We start from the raw sequence: 22,379 nt of genomic DNA on the forward strand, positions 1-22,379 counted from the left end.
CCAGTTTGCATACCGAGCCAAACGATCTACAGAGGACGTAATTTGCTCTGCCCTCACCCAGCCCTCACCCACCTGGACAAAAAAAAAAAAAAAAACTCATGTGAGAATGCTGTTCATAGATTTCAGTTCTGCATTCAACACTGTAATGCCGCAAAAACTCATCTGCAAACTCAACACACTAGGACTCAGCACCTCCATTTGCATCTGGCTTCTGGACTTCCTTAGTCAGAGGCCTCAAGTAGTACGTGTTGGCAACAACATCTCAAGCAGCATCACACTGAGCACAGGGGCCCCCCAAGGCTGCGTGCTCAGCCCCCTGCTGACACACGACTGCACGACAACCTACAGCAACAATCACACTGTGAAGTTTGCTGATGACACAACCTTGGTGGGTCTCATCACCAAGGGTGTCGAGACTCAATATACGAAGGAGGTCAACCTTCTGACCACGTGGTGCACAAACAACCTCCTGCTGAACGTCAGCAAGACTAAGGAGATTGTTGTTGACTTTCGGAGAGGTCACACCCAACACCTGCCACTGACCATCGATGGGGCTGCGGTCCAAATTACAGGTGGGGTGCACACAAGTGAAGACCTGTCCTGGACCACCAACACTGCATCACTGGAGAAGAAAGCCCAGCGGTGCCTCTACTTCCTACGAGAACTCAAGCAAGCAAGTGCTCCACCACCCATCATGAGCACATTCTACCGCGGCACCATTGAGAGCATCCTCACCAGCTGTGTCACTGTGTGGGGCGGGAGCTGCACTGACTACAACACAAAAGCCCTGCAGCGCATAGTGAAAACAGCTGGAAGGATCATTGGTGCCCCTCCCCCTCCCTGAAAGACATATACACCACCTGCCTCACCCGCAGGGCAACCACAATTGTCAGTGATGCAAGCCACCCCGCTCACAATTTGTTCAACCTCCTGCCCTCTGGGAAGAGGCACTGTACCCTGCACTCCCACACCACCAGACTCACCAACAGCTTTATCCAGCAGGCTGTTAGGATGCTAAACTCACTCCCCTCTACCCCCAGCTACATAACATCCTGGACGTTTAAACCCTCTGACCCACACAATGACTGTCTTGCACTATTATGCCACTTTGATAAAAAACAGGAAACACTTCTGCTGCTATTACCTGGCACTACTATGCCACTTGCACAGTGAGATCAAACAGAAATACCTCAGCTGTCACTATTTGCCTCAACTGTCTCTGCACCATTTTAATTTCCCCTGCCACGTATCACAGTGAACAGTGTGCTTTTAGTTTTTCATTGCAAAAAAAAAAACAAAAAAACACAATTTTTGTGTCTTCATCACCTCTTATTTATTGTTTCACCTCTTATTTATTGTTTACCTGAATGCTAGTTATGTCTGTCTTACTGACTACCTTACTGTCAGGAACATTTCACCGTTGGATGGTGGGAAACATAATTTCGATTGCTTTGTATATCTGGTACATGTGAAGAATTGACAGTAAAGCTGACTTTGAAGTGGAGCACTGATTATCACCTCGTTTCTCCTTAAACCTGCACTTCAGTCATCATCTATCTCAGTGGCAAATATCTGAAGCTTTTACACAACAGTCATTTCCAAATAAATGAATTAAAATTCACAGCAGTTACACTGAAAAACTAACAGAAGTATTAAACAGGTAAAAAAGCAGCAGCTATAAAATACACTAAACAGTTAATTAACTAACAGGAGTGTAAGAAAATTAAATGAAAAAATGACGGGGGTCCGAAATAGCTAACGCAAGCTAACTGCTAGCAAAAATGCTAGCCGCTCCTAAAATTTTACACAGGAGTAAAATAATTACTTAAAATTCACAGCAGTTCGACTGAAAAACAAACAGAAGTATTAAACGGGTAAAAAAGAAACAGCTATAAAAAGTAACGACGCAGAGGGGAGGAGTCGACCTAGCTAGCGAAGCTAACCGCTAGCGAATACTAACCACTAGCAATTCACAGTAGGACTGTTGAATAACGTTCAGAGTAGATACAATTAATAACCAGACGAGTGCTAAACAGAAATAAAAGAAGCATATACAACCGTGTGAAGTTCAGAGTGGCGTCACAGCAACAAACAATCCATCAGAAGCAAGTTGCATATTGCCGGGCAACTAGAAAATCAGTTGCTTCTGTGTTTGAAGGGGTCGTGGACATTAGCTTTGAACACGTTAAAACTGTGGTACATGAGGAATTGGAAAAGAGAAAACCAACTAGAAAGTCAACATCTGTGAGCAAGGAAATATGAGAAAACATTGTGGGTGCTTGAAAAATTTTGAAGGATGAAATTTTGTCACTAACTTTAGACAAATTGGATCCATTGCAGTTTACCCATCAAGCAGGTGAGGATGTGGAGGATGCTGAGCTCTTCATTCTAGATAGAGTGCATAAGCATCTCAAACAGCCCAAATCCCTTTCAAGACTTATTTGCTGATTTTTAGCTCTGCTTTCAATAAGATGCAGCTCCATATTTGAATTGATAGGCTAGTTTGCTATTCTATGATATCTGATCAGATTTTGTTTTTTAATAAACACACTGCAGTAGGTTCAAATATAGGTTGTACTCAGGGCTGTGTCCTTCCTCCCTGCTTTTTATCCTTTATACAGACAGCTGTAGATCTTGTTCTCAGATGACACAATCTTACTGACTCTCCTTCAGGGCCACCAATCCAATCACGCCTGTTTCCTCCCTGAATTTGTCAGATGTGCAATGATAGCTTCCTCAAATGAAATGTGTTAAGAACTAAGGAAATTATGATAGATTTCAGAAAATCCATTGTTGGCCCAAAATTCAGCAAACACTAAATTGTTGATTTTTTAAAAAAAATTTCCTTACCTCTTTTATCATATTTATTCTGTAATTACGGACAGGCTGATTGTATAAATGTATTGCCCTTCTGGGACAAATAAAGTAATCTAAATATAAAGCTGTCTCCTCTTTAGAACTTACAGTGAGGAAAATAAGTATTTGAACACCCTGCGATTTTGCAAGTTCTCCCACTTAGAAATCATGGAGGGGTCTAAAATTTTCATCTTAGGTGCATGTCCACTGTGAGAGACATAATGTACAAAAAAAAAAAAAATCCAGAAATCACAATGTATGATTTTTAAATAATGTATTTGTATGTTACTGCTGCAAATAAGTATTTGATCACCTACCAACCAGCAAGAATTCTGGCTCTCACAGACCTGTTAATTTTTCTTTAAGAAGCCCTCTTGTTCTGCACTCTTTACCTGTATTAACTGCACCTGTTTGAACTTGTTACTTGTATAAAAGACACCTGTTCACACACTCAATCAATCACACTCCAACCTGTCCACCCTAGCCAAGACCAAAGAGCTGTCTAAGGACACCAGGGACAAAACTGTAGACCTGCACAAGGCTGGGATGGACTACAGGACAGGTGCTGCTGTGGTCCAAAATGACGCATGTGCAGATGCAAAAGGCGGACCAGTTTTTTTCTAGGGACGGACCGTTCGGTCTGCGACACCGGTAACCACAGCAGTAAACAACTCAACCAGTAGGTGGAGCCACTGCTAATGTTCTTGCAGCAAGTCACTTTTAGGAGGAAAAAAAACATTTTGTTGTTGTTTTACTGCAGGTAATTGCATTACACATGCAAGAAGTCATTACGATCAAATGTCAGGAAAAAGAGAGAAAATAAAGTTTGCAACCAGTGAATTAAATGTATTTTTATTCTAAATAAAAGTTGTAAAAGTACTTGAATGGTGAGAAAATATAGACTATTTGCTTTCCTTTGTCAATATGACACAAAAAGTACTATAATGGCAATATTTGTTTTAAAATGCAGGACAGTTCTCTCCCTTTATAAACAGCTTTTGAAATTAAAATTATTTTGTAATGTTTGAATTTTTTCACAAACACAAATGGCCTTCTATGTCCAAATATTTGAAAAGAGGACCACTGAGACTAGAAACTCATCTTGAATTGTTTATTAAGAACTCCCACAATATAAAGCTAAATAATATATATATATATAATATCAATTTAATTGTTATACAGTAATCTGGGTGAACTATTTCTACCCATCCCAAAAAAAGTCTTAAAAGTTCTTAAATACATACAGTGAGGAAAATAAGCATTTGAACACCCTGCAATTTTGCAAGTTCTCCCACTTAGAAATCATGGAGGGGTCTGAAATTTTCATCTTAGGTGCACGCCCACTGTGAGAGACATAATCTAAAAAAAAAAAAAAAAAAAAAATCCGGAAATCACAATGTATGATTTTTTTAATAATTTATTTGTATGTTACTGCTGCAAATAAGTATATGAACACCTGTGAAAAATCAATGTTAATATTTGGTACAGTAGCCTTTGTTTGCAATTACAGAGGTCAAACGTTTCCTGTAGTTTTTCACCAGGTTTGCACACACTGCAGCAGGGATTTTGGTCCACTCCTCCATACAGATCTTCTCCAAATCTTTCAGGTTTGGAGTTTCAGCTCCCTCCAAAGATTTTCTATTGAGTTCAAGTCTGGAGACTGGCCAGGCCACTCCAGGACCTTGAAATGCTTCTTACGGAGCCCCTCCTTAGTTGCCCTGGCTGTGTGTTTGGGGTCATTGTCATGCTGGAAGACCCAGCCATGACCCATCTTCAATGCTCTTACTGAGGGAAGGAGGTTGTTTGCCAAAATCTCGCAATACACGACCCCATCCGTCCTCCCTTCAATATGGTGCAGTCGTCCTGTCCCCTTTGCAGAAGAGCAGCCCCAGAGTATGATGTTTCCATCCCCATGCTTCACGGTTGGGATGGTTTTCTTGGGCTTGTTCTCATCCTCTAAACATGGTAAGTGGAGTTGATTCCAAAAAGCTCTATTCTGGTCGTATCTGACCACATGACCTTCTCCCATGCCTCTTCTGGATCATCCAGATGGTCACTAGTGAACTTCAAACGGGCCTGGACATATGCTGGCTTGAGCAGGGGGACCTTGCTGCCCTGCAGGATTTTAAACCATGACAGCATCATGTGTTACTAATGTAATCTTTGTGACTGTGTTCCCAGCTCTCTTCAGGTCACTGACCAGGTCCTCCTGTGTAGTTGTGAGCTTTCTCAGAATCATCCTCACCGCACAAAGTGAGATCTTGCACGGAAATCCAGACCGAGGGAGATTGACAGTCATCTTGTTTCTTCCACTTTATAATAAATAATCATAACAGTTGTTGTCTCCTACCAAGCTGCTAGCCTGTTGTCCTGTAGTCCATCCCAGCCTTGTGCAAGTCTAAAGTTTTGTCCCTGGTGTCCTTAGACAGCTCTATGGTCTTGGCTATGGTGGACAGGTTGGAGTGTGATTGATTGAGTGTGTGAACAGGTGCAATTAATACAGGTAAAGAGTGCAGAATAAGAGGGCTTCTTAAAGAAAAATTAACAAGTCTGTGTGAGCCCGAATTCTTGCTGGTTGGTAGGGGATCAAATACTTATTTGCAGCAGTAACATACAAATAAATTATATATAAAAAAAAATATCATACATTGTGATTTCCAGAGTTTTTTTTTTAGAGTATGTCTCTCACAGTGGACGTGCACCTAAGATGAAAATTTCAGATCCCTCCCATGATTTCTAAGTGGGAGAACTTGCAAAATCGCAGGGTGTTCAAATACTTATTTTTCTCACTGTATGTCACGTGACACAGATTATTAGTCCCATTTGTGTTGCGTTGCATTTGGAGTGCAATTTGGTTCCATACATTAAGCTAAACATGCGGAGTTTGTTTTGCTGACGGACGATTTGAAGGAGCTAACTGACGGTACTGTAATTCTTTGAACACACACACACACACACACACACACACACACTGCGCTGTAAGCCATCTGGAAGCATAAAGAGCCGTTACGAGGAAGCAAGAATGAAAAGCAGTGACGCACCAAAATGTTTCTGTTGTTTGTAAATTAATATAATATTAAATGACAAGGATCTATTTTCGCCGTTATATAAAACAAGTAATTAATATTTTTACATGCTTTCAATGGAACAAACATTTAATTCGGTGAAATATTTGTACCATTGAACTCATAAACAGTCATTATTTGTATAATACACACACACACACACACACACACACACACACACACACACACACACACACACACACACACACACACACACACACACACACACACACACCTGTTAGGCTTTTCAAGAGAGGTTGACCATTTAAATAAGCTATTTCATCACAAATGATTTACTACTACTGATAAAGAGTTGTATGCAAAGGTTTGGGCACTCCTGACAATTTTCATGATTTTCCTTTATAAATCATTGGTTGTCTGGATCAGAAACGTCTGTTAAATAATACAATAATAGTGAAATAATTCTTTAAACAAAATTAGGCAGGTACATAAATTTGGGCACCCCAACAGGAAAAAATACATCAATAAATGTTAACAATAAAATTTATCAGATTGAACATTAAATAGCTTGTCTTTGTGGTGTATTCAATTGAATATAGGTTGAAGAGGTTTTGCAAGTCATTGTATTCTGTTTTTATTTACATTTTACACAACATTCCAACTTCATTAGAACTGGAGTTGTATCTATCATCTATCATCTATCTAAAATCTATCAATCAATCTAAACAGTTCCTATAGCTTCCATTGAGAGACTGGATTCTGGTTGAAGGTATTTTGGACCCTTCTTCTTCACAAAATATCTCCAGTTCAGTCAGGTTTGTTGGTTTCTGAGCATGGATAGCCCGCTAAAAAACACACCAGATTTTCAATAATATTCAGGTCTGAGGACTGAGATGGCTGTTCAGAATGTTGTACTTGTTCCTCTGCATGAATGCCTTAGTAGATTTTGAGCAGTGTTTAGGGTCGTTGTTGAAAGATCCAGCCCCGGCACAACTTCAACTTTGTCACTGATTGATGAACATTGTTCTCAAGAATCTACTGATACTGTCTGGAATCCATGTGACCCTCAACTTTAACAAGATTCCCAGTACCTGCACTGGCCACACAGCATGATGGAACCACCTCCAAATTTTACTGTAGGTAGCAAGTGTTTTTCTTGGAATGCTGTGCTCTTTTTCTGTCATGCATACCGCCCCTTGTTATGTCCAAATTACTAATTTAGTTTCATCAGTCCATCAAGCGACTGTTTGTGGCGTGTACGCAGAAAAGGTTTCCTCTGCATTACAGCATCATACAGCCATCTCTTTGTGCAAAGTGCGCTGTATAGTTGAACGATGCACAGAGACGCTATCTGCAGCTAGATCATGTTGTAGGTCTTTGGAGCAGGTCTGTGGGTTGACTATGACTGTTCTCACCATCCTTCACTTCAGCTTATCTGAGATTTTTCTTGGCCTGCCACTTCGGGCCTTAACTAGTACTGTAGTACTGTAACTAGTACCATTTCCTCACTATGTTCCTCACAGTGGAACCTGACAACTGAAATCTCTGAGATAGCTTTTTGCGTCCTTCCCCTAAACGATGATGTTGAACAATCTTTGTTTTCAGGTCATTTGAGAGTTGTTTAGAGGCTCCCATATTGCCACTCATTAGAAGAGATGCAAAGAGGGGAAACATTTGCAAATGGCCACCTTACATACCCTTTCTCATGATTGGATTCACCAGTGTAAGGAGGTCAAGGGTCAATGAGCTTACCAAACCAATTTTGTGTTCCAATAATTAGTGCTAAATGCATTCAAATCAATAAAATTACAAGGGTGCCCAAATGTATGCACCTACCTGATTTTGTTTAAATAATTATTGCACACTTTCTGTAAATACTAGAAAATTCATTTCACTTCTTAAATATCAGTGTGTTTGTCTGCTATATGATATATTTAACTTAAATTTCTGATCCAGGCAATCAATGATTTATAAAGGAAAATCATGAAAATTATCAGGGGTGCCAAAACTTTTGCATACAACTGTATATAAATACAGTCCAGTTACAGTATGACATCATCATTGATGCTGAAAAACTTGTCCATGCCTTTGTCTCCTCCAGGCTTGACTACTGTAACTCCCTGCTCTGTGGGATCTAAAAAAACAAACAAAAAAAAAAAAAACCCTTCAAAATCTCCAATACATTCAAAACAGTGCAGCTAGAATTCTGATGAGACTACGTAAACATTAACACATTACACTTATTGTCCATAACCTTAACTGGCTCCCCATCACCTACAGAATCCATTTTAATATTGCTCTCATCACCCACCAATGCATCCATGGCAATGCCCCCACATACCTCAAAGACCTCCTCACTCTACACACATCCTCCCATTCCCTCTATTCATACAACATTAATCTTCTCCGTCCCCCTCACACCAAACTTCACACCATGGGAGACAGGGCCTTCTGTTCAGCTGCACCTCATATTTGGAACTCCCTCCCTGATCATTTGAGGGCTCCACAAACTGTCGATGCTTTTATAAAAAGCCTCAAGACATACCCATTTAGACAGGCTTATCACAGGTCTCAATATTTTGAATCTGTTGCATCTTAGTCTTTTTATTCTATTTTATTTTAGTTTTATTCTATTTTGCTGATTGATTATCTTAAGATTTTGTTTTTATTCTCTTGTTTATCCTTGGTTTTATTTTATTTTTTTCTGTAGCACTTTGACATTTTTATTAATGAAAGGTGTATTATAAATTAAATTTATTATTATTATCATGACATTGTATAACGTGATGTCATTGAACATCATGAATTTGTCCTGCCTCTGTAACATGTTGTTAATACTGAAATTTTACAGTGTAATTTAGCTTTTTTTTTTTCTTGGTGGTGGTGGTGGGACAAAGCAGTCTGAGAAATTCACCCAGAGCAGACAGACACTGAGGGACTTCTTAAAAACCCCTTAAGTAAGTTCCATCATAAGGAATTAACACCAGACATCATCATCTTCCAAAACAAGGGTGTCATGTTTTCATCTGTGATGATGAATCCAGGCAACAGGTCAGATTAAAAGACTTTATTTAATCCGTGAGCCGGCTTCTAAAGTTTTAGCTTTCGTTGTTAGCTCCACATCTTCTTCATTTTTTGTAGAAGCGTTACAGCGCTACATACAGGCCTGGCATATGTACTAAAACATTTTCACGCAGTTTCGCTGGATCTGTGAGAACGGCGACATTTCTTGAATTGAACACTTTCTGAAAATGACAAAGAAAAAAATTGTATAGGAGAAGTTCAGTTTCAGTGTGGACAAGGCCTTAAAAACATGGGATGAAATTAAATTAATATAATAAGAGGAATTATTTTCTTAGGGGTGCTATGACAAATCCAGGGGAAGCTCTAGCACCCCCTATCGCCCCCCTGGAACCACTGATGACAATCTCATTGAACTGCTTGGCCACCACCCCTATGTATAATATTCACTATCACTGATATATGATACATTATGCAAGCGACTAGTACAGCAGAGTGAGGCATGTCATTTGTAAGCTTGAGCACAGAGCTCTACTCTGTACCGACTTAGTTAATTCAACTGTTTCACCATCACCTGAATCTAATGACTCAAAACATACCTGTCAGAAAAGGACATATTGTTTGCCTAAATGGTATTCCTTAGCTTCGTCTTTCCATGTGTTGTAACTGGATGGACTATACAGACGCGGTACTAAGAGCTTTTCTTTTGCATTCTCCCTGTGAGGAATGTAATCATTCATGCAAAAGTCTTAAATTTAGAAATTAATTCATGTGGCACAAACCGATCTGATCTAGTATATCTCAGTTATTTCATGAGTAAAGGTGATTTAACAAAAAAACAAAGAAAAAAAATGTTGCTTACTGAGTTGGTCCTCCATGCATTGAGGTTTTATGGTGGATGTCGTTCCATGTGACCAAGTTCTTTCGGCCAGATGTGGAGGATTGGCCAACAGTGAAGATGAGTCGCTGGTTGAAGGCTCGGGTAAGTAGATTCAGAACCCTTCTGCCTTCACGGCAGTCTGGAAGGTAGGCGGTACGTGATGTACCTTCGTACGGCTGACCTGGGTTTGGATGCTCATCCTTCACAAGAGACAATGAACAGGGTTCTCATTATGTATGTAAAATCAACAGCTGGTATGGTTGATCTTGAATGGACAAAATTGGTTCATCGTCATTGCCATCAATCACCAATCTCTGCTCCACTCAAACCTCCCAGACCTGAGTTAGTTCTCTGGCAGTTTTTCAGATGAGATCAAAAGTTACATCTCAACACCAAATCTGACATATTAGACTCCAAGAGTTGTGTTTTGGGGGAAGATATATTCTCATACAAAAGAGGAATTTCATCAGATCCTTGGAAAGAAATATGACCTTGACACTGGGTACCATGGATTAACTTGTCCAAATTCTTCAAAGAAAGACTCCACACAAATGAAGCAATCATCAAAGATGAGTAGAGGACAGAGAAGTGTGGCTGCTAATGTTTTAAGATGACTAGAGTCATAAAAAACCCAGAATATATCTTGTAATAGAGATGTAACTTTGTGAAGATGCTAGTTTGAGAAGCTAACCTGGAAAGTGTGATTCCCGCTGTCCCTGTGGTGATGAGATTTATACGCAAAATAATTTCCGACAGGCACAGCATCAAAACAATGAAGTTATAAAATATTATCTGAAGACTAGAGCCCACATAACACATTTACAATAGAATACTAAAATCTAAACTGGATGTTCGTCAAAGTGCATCTGATCAAAATAAACCATGATCAGGCCATTGCATATGAGGGTAATTGTAATTTCAGCAGATACAGTTGATTACTGGTACTCAATAATGACCACTACTCAAGTACACATATTCAGAATCAGCATCTGTCCGTACAAAAACATTGTATTTATACAAGTGCATGTCAAAACATTACAATATCATGAAGAAGTTCAATGTTTTCAGTTATTTCAAAAAGTGAAGACTTTAGGGCCCTGTCCCACTGGCGTTTAGGACGATTTGCGCATGAAATGAGACAAAAGCTGAGCGTCCGCAACAAAGGTGGGCGGAAATGACAAATGTCACGGGGTGGATCAGCGAATACATGAGGAAGAAAAGCGGATATAACAGGGAACAGAAGCGAAGGCGACCGCGGAGGCACCCCCATGAGGGACACAGCGGCCGTAATGCACTCGCTCCATCCGTGCCCACTCTGTCTGCATGCGCAACATACCATTTGTGACCGTGATGTGGCCGTGCTGGGCACGCGTCATATCTGTTTTGCACTCTGTCCCGGTCCGCCGCCAAGCCGCGCCAACCCGTCGGTTGCGGATATCAGCAGATGACAGGGGATATGCAGCGCGTTGGTTGTGTATGTCCTGCATATGTCTTCAGTATGTGTTCAGGCAGTGATGCGGATCTCATCCGCAGCAGGATTTTTGAGCCCAAACAAACCAAAGCACAGTGTTCACTGTGGGTCTATGTGTGGCACTGCGCTGCAGATCTGGACAGGCTGTTATATCCATAATAGTCCTTATAGTACAGATAATATTCCTCCCCAGGGGCGACATAATAATGTGAAATATTGTGCCCATCAGATCTATGACACCAAGGAGGCTGGCAGGCAGCTGCGCACGCTGTCACACCTCACGTCAGAGGCTCAGCGCTGAACGGATCTCACCGCTGTAATAAACAAATTATTTCTTGATCCCATTTAATTCTGTCAGACATATGACGTGGAACTGTGTCGCCATGACAACATGAAACGTGAATCTCACCTCCAGGAGCAGTTAGCGGCGCAGTGCGCCAGGAGCCAGGACCAAACAGCCTGTGGTGGAATGCTGAAACAACAATGCCAAACATAAATCCCATGGGATAATCCAACCACAAATCACCATGAAGAGTTGCAGTGGGGGGGAGTTTGCGGCACACCCAGCGAAGTTTAGCTGGCAGTAAAACTGTCCACACATGCATCACGTGCACGTAGCGGCTTATTACGAAAACACACAAACACAATGAATGGTCATTTCCTCGTGACAGCACTTTTACGTGCACACACGACCGCACACACGAGCGAAGGAGTGATTGAATGGGAGTGGGTGACCGCACCGATGGACACACATGACCTGACTCCAGTCCACATGTTGGTTGTTCTTTGATGTCCAGCCCAGGTCCTGTGCAAAGGGAGGAACACAGCGTTTCATTCTGTTTGCCATCCAGAAATCTGGGCAGTCTGCAGCACCTTTTATGGCCATCTGACAGCAATCTGTGTCATCTACATATGTTTTGGATGCGATCTGACAAGTGTAGACGAGGCAGCCTGTCTGCCTTCTGACACGGCTGACCACACCCCTTTTTCTCCCGACTGTGCCAGGTTATGGCACTATATGCCGTGTCGGGCATGGCTCCGTCAAACTCTTTCTATGTGTGATGGGGGCTTAAGTTAATGGAATCTAATACAGCAGATTTGGTGATAAAAATGTTGTGGGAAACTATTGCATGGTGGGTATGTTGGAGTGCAAAAGTTCTGTATGTGCAGTAGTTGCAGTTTTACCTTTTGGATGCCACTTGGAATGTAGTAGTCAATGATTATCGTTTCGTATTTCTCATATCCAGGCAAAGAACTCTTAACCTTAGTGACGTTCATTCTCCCACCTTCAGGTTGTGTCCCGATCAACGTCCCGTACAACTCTCCGCATGTAGGGCAAACAGGTTTGTAGCCAAAAGCTTCTTTCAGACAGTCTCTGCAAAATGAGTGCTTGCATCGCAAAGTCTCTTTTTTGTTCAGGACAATGACATCCATACAGATTGGACAGGTTTCAACTTTGGAGTTTTTGCTCCTTGAAGATGAAGCTCTTGAGGCTTTGTTCCTTGACACGTCTTTGTGATTTAGGGTGGTGCTCTCGGCTTTCAGGAACTCTTCCAATGTAGCAATTTGCAGAAAATGTCCGATCACTGTTACTTCATTATTGTGTTTTGACTGAAAAAAGAGATGTGGGAATCGTTCCTGTAAAACTTTCTCGTCATGTTGTCTAACAGAGAATGAAGTAACCTGCAGATCTGAGACTGTTCTCTGGTAAAATGTGATGAAGCGCTTTCGGATAAGGGCAGCATGAACTGGGCTTATTGCACTATGTTTTGGTTTGATGGTCACATTTACGCTGCCATTGCTGTGCTGTGTTTCCAGACTAAAACTCTTCCCTAAAATTTGTTGAAGCTCATCTTTATGGTACTGCTGTATGTACTTCATATGATCAACAGGTACAACCACTGGTTTGGCTGGAACAGAAGAGGCTTCTTGCTGGTGATTCACCTTCAGAGACAATTTGTAAATTTCTTCAAAGGAACCCTTTATGTGGTAAGCGGAGTCAGGTTTGGTCCAACGGTAACCATTCAGAATTGCCTTCAATCTTTTAGTGTCTTTATACTTCGTTTCATCAAGACGAACAGTGAGATCAGTCAGAATCTGCAATAAGAAAGGAGCATTTCATTTAAGTTATTAGTAAATATAATTCATGTATGCTAAAGACTTAATTTTACATATATCTTGGCTTAAATGGTCAAATAAATTTTTGCTGACTGCACATGTTCCATTTTTATCAAACAATGTGTGTTGGTAGTCCAATTAGATTGTTGACTTTATTTCAACATACAGTAAAAAATAAAATAAAATAAAATAATAATATATATATATATATATATATATATATATATATATATATAAATTGAAAGAAAAAAAAAAAAACAGGAGCAATCATAGATTTCTGACACCTGCCAATCCGGCTCACCTCCAAAATTCAGTGGAGTCTTCCATGCCCTAATATCTATGTGTGGTGAAAATTTGGTGAGAATCTGTGAAGTAGTTTTGATGTAATCCTGTTAAGAGTAATCCTTCAAAACCTATATAAAGTGAAACTTGATCCAGCATCCGGATCACCTCCAAAATTCAGTGGAGTCTTCCATGCCCTAATATCTATCTGTGGTGCAAATTTGGTGAGAATCCGTGAAGTAGTTTTGACGTAATCCTTCAAAGCCGTAAAGTGAAACTTGATCCAGAAACTGTATCCAGATCTGGTGTCGCAGACCGAACAGTCCGCCCCTAAAAATTATTCCACCCTGCCTCCACTGCGCATGCATCAATTCAATTCACCCAAAGTGAAGATCAACTGGAGGATCCTCGGTTCAAATCCCAGCCTGACCCTCACTAAGGGCCCTTGGGCAAGGTCCTTAATCCCCTAGTTGCTCCCGGTGTGTAGTGAGCACCTTGTACGGCAGCATCCTAATATTGGGGTGAATGTGAGGCATTAGTTTGTAAAGCGCTTTCAGCGTCTGATGATGTAGATGGAAAAACGCTATATAAATACAGTCTATTTACCATTAACCATCAGATGACAAAGTAAAACTTCTTAAATCATTCTAAAGTCAGTTTTAAGTAGAACCTAGGCTGTTTTAAGCAGAAATGAGGTGAAACTCTGTGACACTTTGAAATGACCAATGCGCAGTGAAATCATCAGCTAGCAGTTCGTGTCACTGTGGCGCTCTGATCGCTTCCTCCATCTTTTCTGATGAAAAAATGCTGAATTTATCTGAAAATGATTGTTGTACAAAAGCTTCAGATATCTTTCGCTGAGACAGATGATGACTGGAGTGCAGTTTTAAGCAGAAACAAGGTGATAATCCGTGAACCGGGGACACCGGGAACACGTGCGCAGTGAAGGCAGGGCTGAACGATTTTTAGGAGGGACCGCTTGGTCGGTGACACTGGATCTGGATCACCTCCAAAATTTAATGGAGTCTTCCTTGGTCTAATCTAACTGGTCTAATATCTAACTGTTGTAAATCCGTGCAGTAGTTTTGACGCAGGCACACAGACAAATAAATAAATAAATGCCAATGATTTTATTACGTCCTTGGCGGATGTAAAAATTGTTACAAGAGAGATTTAAATTTCAGTTTTCACTATATCAGTGGGTAAACAGTTTACACACACCAAGACGAAGACCTCTTCAAACAGCATTGAAAACTGACTAATAAGGCAGCAGGGATGCTTAGTGGTTAGTACTGTTGCCTCACAGCGAGAAGGTCATGGGACTGCTTTCCACCTGGTCCTTTCTGTGTGGCGTATGTATGCAGTGGGTAAAATAAATATTTAACACATCACCATTTTTCTCAGTAAACATATTTTTAAAAGGTGATATTGACATGAAAATTTTACCAGATGTCAGTCACATTCCAGGTAATCCACACATATAAAGAAATCAAACCATAGATGCCCATAAATTAAGTTATGTGTAATAATGTGAAATGACAGGAAAAACATATTGAACACATGAAGAAAGGCATGGAAAGCCAAGACAATAGCTGAAATCTATCAGAAATTAGAAAGCAATCCTGCCCCTTGTCAGTGCAAATTAATATCAGCTGGTTCAGTCCCAACTGAAAGGCACCTCATTACCAAGGTGTCACACAAGAAATATCTCATGATGTGTAAAAGCAAAGAGCTCTTTCAAGATTTTCGCAACCTTATTGTTGCAAAACATTCTGACTGTACTAGTTACAGAAGGACTTCAAAAGTTTTGAATGTTCCAGTGAGCACTGTTGGGGCCATAATTCAGAAGTAGAAAGAACACTATTTCACTATAAACCAGCCACCACCAGGTGCTCCTCACAAGAGAAGAGTGAAACGAATGATCAGAAAAGCTGTCTAAGAGCCATGCACCACTTGTGGAGAGCGTCTGAACAATTGTTTCAAAGAAAAAATAAGTAATGCACTCCACCACCATGGTCTGTATGCACGTTCACCACACAAGACTCTAATGCTGAAGAAAAAGTGTGTTGAACACTGCATTTTGAGAGGCACTTTGTGTTGCTAACGGGGACGTTAAATAAGGTGCGACATGTCCCTTAACCCTCTGGGGTCGACGCCGTCGTATACGACAGCCAAGACCAAGCTTTACTAAATTATAAATAACTTTTTAATGATATGAGATAGAAACTTACTTTTTTTTGCTGAAAAGTCAACTCCGCGGACTTTCGAGCCAGCCATCGGCCATCTTTGTACTCCTCGTAGAAGCTGTGTGATGATGTGCGCAATCTGAGTGTCCAATCGGAATTGGTTCACTGTCACATGGTTTTCCAAAATCCAATCGTAGGGCAGATTTACCTCACGTGAAAACCCAAAGATCGTTTTCAGGAGTGAAGTGTTACTAGTTGGCCCGTTTGAACAGCCCCCTGGGTGCTCCAATGAGTACATACTATTAGTACATACTCAGTGTGCCCTGCGCCATTACGCACAGCAATCAATCAAAGCAGGAGCAGACGGAGAGCCTCTGATGACAATCTCACATGCTCAAACAAAGAGTGTGTAAGTATCAGGATTGCTCCACTAGTTTGCATGTGAATGTTACTGGATAACTCTGTTGCTTTCTCTGCATAAAGCACTGTTAACCACATCAATGGACAACAAAACGCATAGACCACTTTGTATATATTGTTCAAAATGTGCATTTGTGTTTATTGTTTGAACCTTTTTGTTGTGCAGTCTTTCACACAAGACCTCAAATTCACTTTATAAAATCTCAAAACAGTTGTTTATTATAGTTTGCTGTGTGTTTTGAATAAATGTGTGTGGAAAATGTGTGCAGAAAAGCAGAAAATTTGACTTAACTTTTATTTTGGAAATAAAATTACATATACTCACATAAAATCTATCATTGAGGATAAACATAGTAAAGCAGCAGCATGATGAGGAGAATCTCACAACCCAGGGACAATTTTATGGAAGGAAGCTGGCAACCCAAGAAGTGCACTATGAGAAGAAGCTAACTGCCCAGCAACAGCAACATGAAGCAAAACTGGCAGACCAGCTAATCTGGTTTGAAATGAAAGCAAAAGAGGAGGGCCTTTAGTGAGAATGAGACAAATAGAAGAAGAAGCACAGCCATCATAGTCTGATCATTGGATATCGCCTTTTTACTGGACTGATGGCAGCTGCCAATTTTTTTAAGCAGTAACTGAATAACTGACCTGCAGAAAACTGGTGTCGCCGACCGAACGGTCCCCCCTAAAAATCGGTTCACTGCGCATGCGTCATTAGGTGCGGTTCACAGATTAACACGTCATTTCTGCTTCAAACTGCACTCCTGTCTTCATCTATCTCAGCGACAGATATCTGAAGCTTTTGTACAACAATCATTTACACATAAATTCAGCATTATTTCATCATAAAAGATGGATGAAGCGATCAGAGCACTGCGGCTACAGGAACTGCTAGCTGATGCATTCACTGCACATCTGTAATTTCAAAGCGTCTCTGAGTTTCGCCAAGTTTCTGCTTAAAACTGACTTTAGAATTATTTAAGAGGTTTTACCTTGTCATCTGATGGTTAACAATCCCATTAATCCATTTGATCACTTTGGATGAAGAGAGTCTGTCTCAGACGAGCTGCTGAGGTCTGAAATGATGCATGCGCAGTGAAGGCAGGCGGACCAATTTTGGGGGGTACCATTCGGTCTGCGACACCGGCATATCCTGGAGAGAGGCTAAAACCATCACCAAGGATAAGAAATGGAAGGCAACTGTGGTGTGAGATGCAGTGGTGTAAGGCAAGATAATTACATAGTGCATTAGATTAAATTTTGTTTTTTTATTCATGAATGGAATTGTTTTCAGTGTGTCGAACAAAGTTGCCTCAAGGCGCTTCACACAAGTATAAGGTCTAATCTTACCAACCCCGAGTTTAACAATTGTAAGGAAAAACTCCCTCTGATGAAGAAACCTCAAGCAGACCAGACTCAAAGGGGTGACCCTTTGCTTGGGCCATGCTACAGACACAAATTACAGAACAATTCACAAAATGAACATACAGGAAATGTTGTCGGTGCACAGCACAGTTTCTGGAACAGATACCACATCCATCTCTGGATGGGGCCGCACCTCAAACAGAAAAAAAAGAAAAAAAAAAAGGCAGAATCAAGCATCAGAAAAGCATAAATACAGTGTAATTTTTCAGCATTAAGCAACAAGAAAAACAGAAGAAATAATAAGGTAAAAGTCAAACAATTTCGACGTCCATTGGATTCTATGACATGTGAGATATGTTAGCAAGGTGGCTTAGTGGTTAGCACTGTTGCCTCATAGCAAGATGGTCATGGGTTTGATTCCCACCTGTGGCTTTTCTGTGTGGAGTTTGCATGTTCTCCCTGTGTTTGTGAGGGTTTCCTCCCACATTTAAAAACATGCAGGTTAGGTGAATTGGAAACTTTATAATTGTCCAGGTGTCCCTTTGCAATTGACCTTTCTCACCTTTCTTGCTGTTTCCCCCATAACTCCATAACATTTAGTCACAGATAGTCCAAACTATACATTTTTGGAATCTTTGTGATCAGACAAATAATGAGGTATAGCTTTCAATATGATTGGAGCATTTTTATTTTTTGACCCCTGTGTATTTCTCTAATTGACTCCTACCTGGCCACCTATTAAAATATCAAGTCACCAATCAGTTTTTTTTTTCAAAAGAGTAACACCTGAAGAGTATGTGTGCCAATATTGGTTCTTGTTTCCACAAATGAATGATTGTTACAGTTATTTGCTTCACTATAAGGTTTTCCAACCAGGTATTTTTATAGGAACAATACTTGTGTATTTTTCTGTGAAAACTAGTGTAGCTTTTTAAAGCACCAGTCACCAAACTAGTATTATGAAGAGAACGTTACTTTGTGTAAAGTTTGTTCACTGTAATGTGAAAAACAAATATGTACTTACGTCCTTTACGTCCATGTTGTTGTCCGAAGCGTTTGAAGCGCTCAGTGACTGTATCGAAGCTCTGTGAGTCTTGGTTTCATTTTCAGCTGGTGATGCCTTCAATGTCATTACGGAAAATACACCACTATCGTCAGGTTCCTCACAAAATGATCATTTCGCGTGGTCAGGCTGAACCTGGTTTCCTGTTCATATTTTCAGTCCTTTTTAATCTGTTCTTTCGAAAATGAGGGTTGCTGGCAATTTTGTTAACCTGAAAGAATTTTTTAAACATTCTGTTCATTGAATTTTATCATGAAGGGTGGGAAGCGATGCCACGGCCTTCTTGCTGTGAGACAGCAGTGCTAACCAATAAGTCAGCTCCCAATCAGCACTATCGTTTAAAAAATTCTATACCAGATTATGAATCTTTACTTCCAACTCTTTAACTGTGCGACTCCTGATTTAGGTGATCAAAAATAAAATTTGCCATACAGCGTATGAAAAATGCACAGATTCAGAGGTATTTTTAGCCATAAAAGTGACGTAACCTCAGGTGCTGACTATTAGCTGCCTGACGGTCAGTCCACCTGTGTCCACTTCATGACTTACACCAGTACACACAATCAATCTGGGTTGTTTTTTGTGTCCAAATGTAATATGGCTTTAATTTGCTTTTGAAATCAAATACTTGTATTTCGCAATCAACATAAATCTGTCTCACCTCTTTGTAACACGCAGTGCATTCAGAAAAAATAAACAACATCACATACGTGTCAATAAGACTGTATAATTATAAATATGTATGTGAAAGTGGTGTCTCTGATTTCACTCCTGTTGTGCCTTGTAGAATTACTGTTGCGCTGTGTGGCACTGTCTAGAGGTGGGCGATACCGGGAATTTTGGTATTGATCCGATACCAAGTAAATACAGGCCCAGTATCACCGATATCGATACGATACTTTTTCATATTTAAGCTTCATAGATCCAAATGATCCAAAAAACCCAGGATAGAATTTCGCCAAACATTGTACGTCACAACAAAATACTTTATTATCACAATCAACATTTTTGTTTAAAAATATCACTCAACACAAAACAAATCTCCTGATGTAGAGGGCTGACTCAAGGAGAGCGTTGAGTGGGCGGACCAGGCTGAGCCTACCTGCATGGCTGTTGGCTGGCACCGCTGAGCCACGTGACGGCACAACAACAAAAGACCAGAGGGGGGAGGGTGCGCTGCTCCGTGTTGTGTGACACAGCGCAGCACTGCTCTTTGATGAATCTGCATTAAGTCAGTGCGTGCAGTAGAGAAAAAAAAGCTTGAGTATCGATCTTTTTACATAAGGATTGTTCAATATCAATACCAGCGTTGGTATCAATAATATTGATATTAGGATCTAGCCGCCCACCTCTAGCGCTGTCTTTTGCCCACAGAAAAAGCAGTGTTGCTCCATCAGAAGCCAGCTGCCTGTAGCTTAGCTTAGCTATCAGTTTAGCTTGCTTGGCCAAAAACACAACCCCTGAAGCTGGTCCACATCCCAGCTGTCCTGTTAACAGCAGTCACTCGTCATCACGTTCTGTCTGACTCTGTGATCACAGGAGCAGCTTCCTCAGTGAGACCAGCCACTGTCCTGCATGTAGCAGCTTAGCTTAGCATGGTACGATGCGATGCAGTAGCGCAAACCACAAACACAGCCGGTTCCACGCTTTCTGGAGAGGAACACTTTGTTAAGAATTTTCTCCTGGTCACATGAAAGGAAAGGATAAAATCTGTGGTTAGATACATGTGTTGAAGACCATTCTCACGCTGTGCTGGGCTTCACTTGAGCTGTTTGTACGAGATGTAAACAAAATAACCCCTCTCACTTGCCTCCTCAAAATAGTGTCTTTGGAAAATTTGTCCACCTAGTGAGCATTTTTACATTGAAAAGATGTTTGAAAAATGATTTTCACTGTCTATTTGTAGATGTTTAATCAACATTCGAGTTGAGACAGTTTTTAACCGTGATTTTGATAGTGGTATTTTTCAACCTGTACAATGAATAAATTATAGCAAATCATCATTTTGAAGCCTAGCTAACAAGGCACATACATATTTATAATTGAAAAGCTGGCAATGAAAACCACATTGAAAACTGTGGTGAAAGTTTATTCAAAGTCTATTGATAGACATTGAATAAATGCTCACTTTTAAACCAGATTTCAATATATTTTCACAATAACCATTTTTAAAATGGTATTCAATGTTAAAATCATCCCTTTTTGAAATCTTAATCAATGACATTTGTTAAAGCTAGTAACATACAAATTACACTTTGAAACACCGTTCTAGCTGTTGAGAGAATCACGCCATCAAATATTGCATATATAATCATAATAGTTTACAAAATGACCAAAAAAAAAAAAAAAAAAACATACAGGATATAATCAATTTATTTACACAACAGTTTATATACAACATGAATAATGTCTTTGAATTTCCCCAATTGGGGAGAGTTTTCTTGAATCTTAAAATCTTTTCATACAATTACCAAGAAATAAAATCAACAAAGGTTACAATGCATAAAACAAAAGCAGTGTTACTTATTCTTGGCAAAGCCACACTGAAGACAGTTTTCCTCAAAACCTCTAATTAATTGACATCAATGCAACATGTCCACATACATTTGAATTTCATTCCACACACAGTTGAATTTCAAATGTATGTAGACACATACACAAATTGTGACAATGTAATTTGTAAATAAAGGTTTCCTTGATTATACCACGATCAGTGTAATTTACAGTGCATCCCAAAAATTTCAAAGCACTTCACTTTTTCCACTTTTTATGTTACAGTCTTATTACAAAATGGAGTGAATTCTTTTCCCCCTTAGATTTGTACGCACAACACCCCATACTGACAACATGAATTCTTTTTACAAAATTTTGTAAATTTATTAAAAATAAAAAAACTAAGAAATGTACGCATGTATTTACACCCTTTGCTCAATACTTTGTTGTTATTCCTTTTGCAGCTATTACAGACTGAAGTCTTCTTGAATATCATGCCAGAAGCTTGGCGCACCTATCTTTGGGCAGGATTGCTCATTTCTCTTTGCAGCACCACTCAAGCTCCATCAGGTTGGATGGGGAGCATCGATGCACAACCATTTTCAGATCTCTCCACAGATGTTCAGTCGAATTCAGGTCTGGGCTGTGGCTGGGCCACTCAAGTAGTGACGTGCAGTCAGGGGAAGAAGGGGAGGCTGTGCCTCACCTGTCATCATGGAAAGAAAAATGTAAAATGATCATAAAAAGGCTGCAAAAAGGCACTAGGTGAGGCATACAGTTCTCTTGCCTCATGTTAGGGGTGCTAGTGATCCCAGGGATTCTTCTTGCAGGAACTCCTCAGCTGCAGAATAAGTGATAGCAAGCTACAAATTACAGTTCGCAAGTCAAGAGCCATGGTCTATTTATTTTATTTTCAGAATGGAAGACAACATATCCAAACTAAAACAATTTTCTAAAATGGACTTTCAATCGAAGCAGGAGGTAATAAATAAAGAACGACCAATGCTGGTGTTGCAGACTGAACAGTTCCCCTAATAATCGGTCCCCCTGATGAGGCGGTTCACGGATTAACACCTCGTTTCTGCTTCAAATTGCACTCCAGTCATCATTATCACAGCGACAGATATCTGAAGCTTTTGTACAACAAACATTTCCATATAAATTCAGCATTATTTCATCATAAAAGATGGCGGAA

The 22,379-nt window shown here is 40.2% G+C and overlaps 1 protein-coding gene across 2 annotated transcripts in view; it reads right to left on the reverse strand.

Moving 5' to 3' along the window:
- The window catches only part of si:dkey-3h3.3 (uncharacterized protein LOC100144568 homolog), a 32,674-nt gene extending 13,954 nt beyond the window's left edge, over window positions 1-18,720 (reverse strand). For both annotated transcript variants that reach the window (XM_034169742.1, XM_034169741.1), the window contains exons 1-3: window positions 18,653-18,720; window positions 12,440-13,351; window positions 9,766-9,983 (exon numbers count right to left, since the gene is read on the reverse strand). In XM_034169742.1, coding sequence (XP_034025633.1) covers window positions 9,766-9,983; window positions 12,440-13,351; window positions 18,653-18,667 — 1,145 coding nt within the window. In that variant the 5' untranslated portion in view covers window positions 18,668-18,720. The remainder of the gene's footprint in view (window positions 1-9,765; window positions 9,984-12,439; window positions 13,352-18,652) is intronic.
- Between the last annotated feature and the right edge of the window lie 3,659 nt (window positions 18,721-22,379).

This window comes from Thalassophryne amazonica, chromosome 5 (assembly GCF_902500255.1).
Source record: "Thalassophryne amazonica chromosome 5, fThaAma1.1, whole genome shotgun sequence".
NCBI classification, from domain to species: domain Eukaryota; kingdom Metazoa; phylum Chordata; class Actinopteri; order Batrachoidiformes; family Batrachoididae; genus Thalassophryne; species Thalassophryne amazonica.